This window comes from Vigna unguiculata, chromosome 4 (assembly GCF_037176805.1).
Source record: "Vigna unguiculata cultivar grain cowpea cultivar isolate G323 ecotype 2 chromosome 4, ASM3717680v1, whole genome shotgun sequence".
In the NCBI taxonomy this organism is placed as follows: domain Eukaryota; kingdom Viridiplantae; phylum Streptophyta; class Magnoliopsida; order Fabales; family Fabaceae; genus Vigna; species Vigna unguiculata.
This window is the reverse complement of record NC_140795.1, coordinates 2226974-2230053: the sequence shown is the minus strand read 5'-3', so window position 1 is coordinate 2230053 and position 3080 is coordinate 2226974. Positions and strand designations below refer to the sequence as shown.

Here is a 3080-nt window from a genome sequence, read left to right as displayed (position 1 = left end):
ATTGTTCAAAAAATAATATCTCGTCTTCATATATGAAATAAGAAAAGGAGCAACTAACGTTAAATTATTTTCTATTTTAACTTTTTTTATTACTTGTGTTCTTTGTACTATTTTATCTTTGATTCATATATTCATGATATACTATTTCATCTGTGAAGCCATAGAAGCATCATTTATTTAGCACCCCTTTTCATTGTTTTAACCCACATGCTCTACTTGTTCCGAGTTGGAAATATTTAATCAAACTTAATCATACTTCCACCATCATTGTACACAGTATGCATAATATAAAGTACACTAAATTAACTGGTTCCGGTGTCTTGCTTTTATTTTGCATTCAATTATTAACATTTGTCTCATGAAATCAACATGATTCTCAAGATTTTCGAAAGTACAAAAGTAAAGGCTGATCCGTTCAACAGTATGAAAATAATCATAAGATTTATCAGATATCGAATGAAGTTAATTTCATTAAGAGCAAGAAGATCCTGATACTGATCTGGTAGGAGATGAAAACAAAGGTTTTGGTGGCATTTCCAGGGAATTTATGCTGCTTTCCAACATGTCAATTACTCTTCTCATTGTAGGTCTGTCATATGGAAAGGTTTGAATGCACCATAGACCAACTATGGTCAATCTCTTTGCTATTTCATTCTCTTCAGGGACTATCCCTTCATATTGTCTTAAATCAGTGCACATCTGAAGTCTCTTATGTATCCAATTCGGAAAATATATCTCACTAGTGTGGCTGGCTTCACCATTAGTGTTCTTCCTTCCTCCTACCATTTCTAACAACATCATTCCATAACTATAAACATCAGACTTGTGTGAAACTCCTGCAAAATGTGTGTTCAACACTTCTGGAGCTGCATACCCCATTGTTCCTCTAGCTTCGGACATAGAAATGATGCTTTCATTTCTAGGACAAAGTTTTGCTAACCCAAAATCAGATATCTTAGGACAAAACTTTTCATCCAAAAGGATGTTATGAGGTTTTATGTCAAAATGTAAAATTCGAGTTTTGCATCCTTTGTGCAAGTATTCTAACCCTTGAGCTACACCCATTGAAATTTGATAAACAATATCCCAACTCAAGGGTGCAATGCTTTCGGGGCCTTTTCTAAAAATGAACTTCTCAAGGGAGCCATTGGACATGAATTCGTAAATGAGGACTCTCTTGCGGCCTTCCAAACAGAATCCAAGAAGAGTGACAATATTAACATGAGAAGTTCTACTTATGCTGGCAACCTCGTTGATAAATTCTTCATCATTCTTTTTTGTTTCGTTCAACATCTTTATAGCTACAAGAATACCATTGGATAGCTTGCCTTGATACACGGTACCAAAACCACCTTGTCCTAGTTTAACTTTGAAGTTGGTTGTCATTTTCTTGACTTCTGATAACCTATACCTTTGTATAGTTAGAGCGGCATGGTTTTTAAGGAATGCTTCAATGTTTTGGTTACTTTTTGTAGTCAACCCAAAATGTCCTTGCCACAATGATAGCTTGTATATTAAGCACAAAATGGCTAAACATATCAACAATCCAACAATCGCTGCACCTGTAGCACCTGTTGGCAGATTCATGCAGTATGAGCATAAATGAACATTTGATATATTATTTCTGATAGGCCAGTACAATGAAACTAAGCCTCGAAATAAGAAAAAAATATATTAAGTTAGAGACAATTATTTTTTCATATATATGTATTTTTTATGTATGGATGTAACTATTTTATTGGGTAGCTACTATATTAGACAATTATACATGTTTTAGTGATGTATATTGCTCATAGTTATTTATGGGACAAAGGTATACCACTTTGAACGTTTCTTTGAGAACAACAACACCAACATATCAAATAATGGAACGGATATAATTTCCCTTAAATTGAGAATTTATAAGGAGCAACAACAATAAATAGAAATAGTAAATCACAATATAATGAGAACATTTCTCCAACTATACATTTTTTAGCTAAGCAATTAAGTCATTTCTCACTTATATGGCCAAGCTTTCGGTGCCACAAAGATACATCCATATACGTATAGCAGTCACATTGTCTTTAGCAACCAAAGCATTAGTTACAATTTAGAGTTTTTCTCCCCTTTATCCATAACCAAGTTACCTTTAACGAGTTTCCAATTTTTAGGATCAAAGTGATTATCATAACAACTATCATTAAGCAAATGCATTAATATCATATTAAAGCGAACATCTAGAAATGTTTGACTCCTCTAAGTCATAAGTGCACTTTCATGTTGGTTTGTAAACAAACATCACCAACACTGATAATCTTTGAAACATTAAAATCATTTCTTAATTTGCCAACTCCTAGGCATAGATACCAACAACATTAAGTTAGAGAAAAATTAGTTAGAATGAAAATTTTGATGTCTTAATTAATGATCATGTTTTGCATTTCTTAAGGTTAAGTTCTAATTTTGATTGGAGAACACCCACAAAGCACCTACATTTTTTTTTCTACTTCTAAATTATAGTGTCCTATAATGTGGCAAATTAAAAGTATTCATTTCAAAATTAGAGAAAACCCTAAACCCTAAGTATTCATTTCAGACTCATAAAAGAAAGAGAGAAAGGCATCAACTTGACTATTAAACATTAAGCATGTGGAATAAAACATGTTTTGAATATTAAAGAACTAGTGAAAGGGGAAATAAAAAGATATTGTGTTTATTACCTATAATGAGTTTCCTTTCTTTGTTCCACTTATTGCCTGTAACCAAGGAGAGGAGGGCATAAGAACATTGTTAATAATCTTATTGAAAAATGTTATTCTCAATGAAAATGCAATGAAAAGAGTAATACTTTAGTTAAACTAATTTAAATCACATGAGAGATGAGCACATACTAGTAGCATCATAAGATTTACCTGGGGTGTTTGACGGAGAAGAAGCAGGAGGTGGTGATGGTGTTGGTGTTGGCATTGGCGTTGAAGGTGGTGGTGGTGATGGTGTTGACATTGGCGTTGAAGGTGGTGATGGTGTTGGTATTGGTGTTGGCATTGGCGTTGGAGTTTGCGACGGTGCTGAATCCATACCATAAATCTCATCGTTTA

General features: G+C 33.4%; 1 protein-coding gene and 1 pseudogene across 1 annotated transcript in view; both read right to left on the bottom strand.

Moving 5' to 3' along the window:
- Window positions 1-471: 471 nt before the first annotated feature.
- Window positions 472-1557, bottom strand: LOC114180346 (LEAF RUST 10 DISEASE-RESISTANCE LOCUS RECEPTOR-LIKE PROTEIN KINASE-like 2.5 pseudogene; annotated as a pseudogene).
- A 528-nt stretch (window positions 1558-2085) lies between these two features.
- The window catches only part of LOC114182010 (LEAF RUST 10 DISEASE-RESISTANCE LOCUS RECEPTOR-LIKE PROTEIN KINASE-like 2.8), a 6112-nt gene continuing 5117 nt past the window's right edge, over window positions 2086-3080 (bottom strand). Inside the window, exons 2-3 of the mRNA XM_085672592.1 lie at window positions 2895-3050; window positions 2086-2176 (exon numbers count right to left, since the gene is read on the bottom strand). Of these exons, the coding sequence (XP_085528718.1) occupies window positions 2086-2176; window positions 2895-3050 (247 nt within the window). The remainder of the gene's footprint in view (window positions 2177-2894; window positions 3051-3080) is intronic.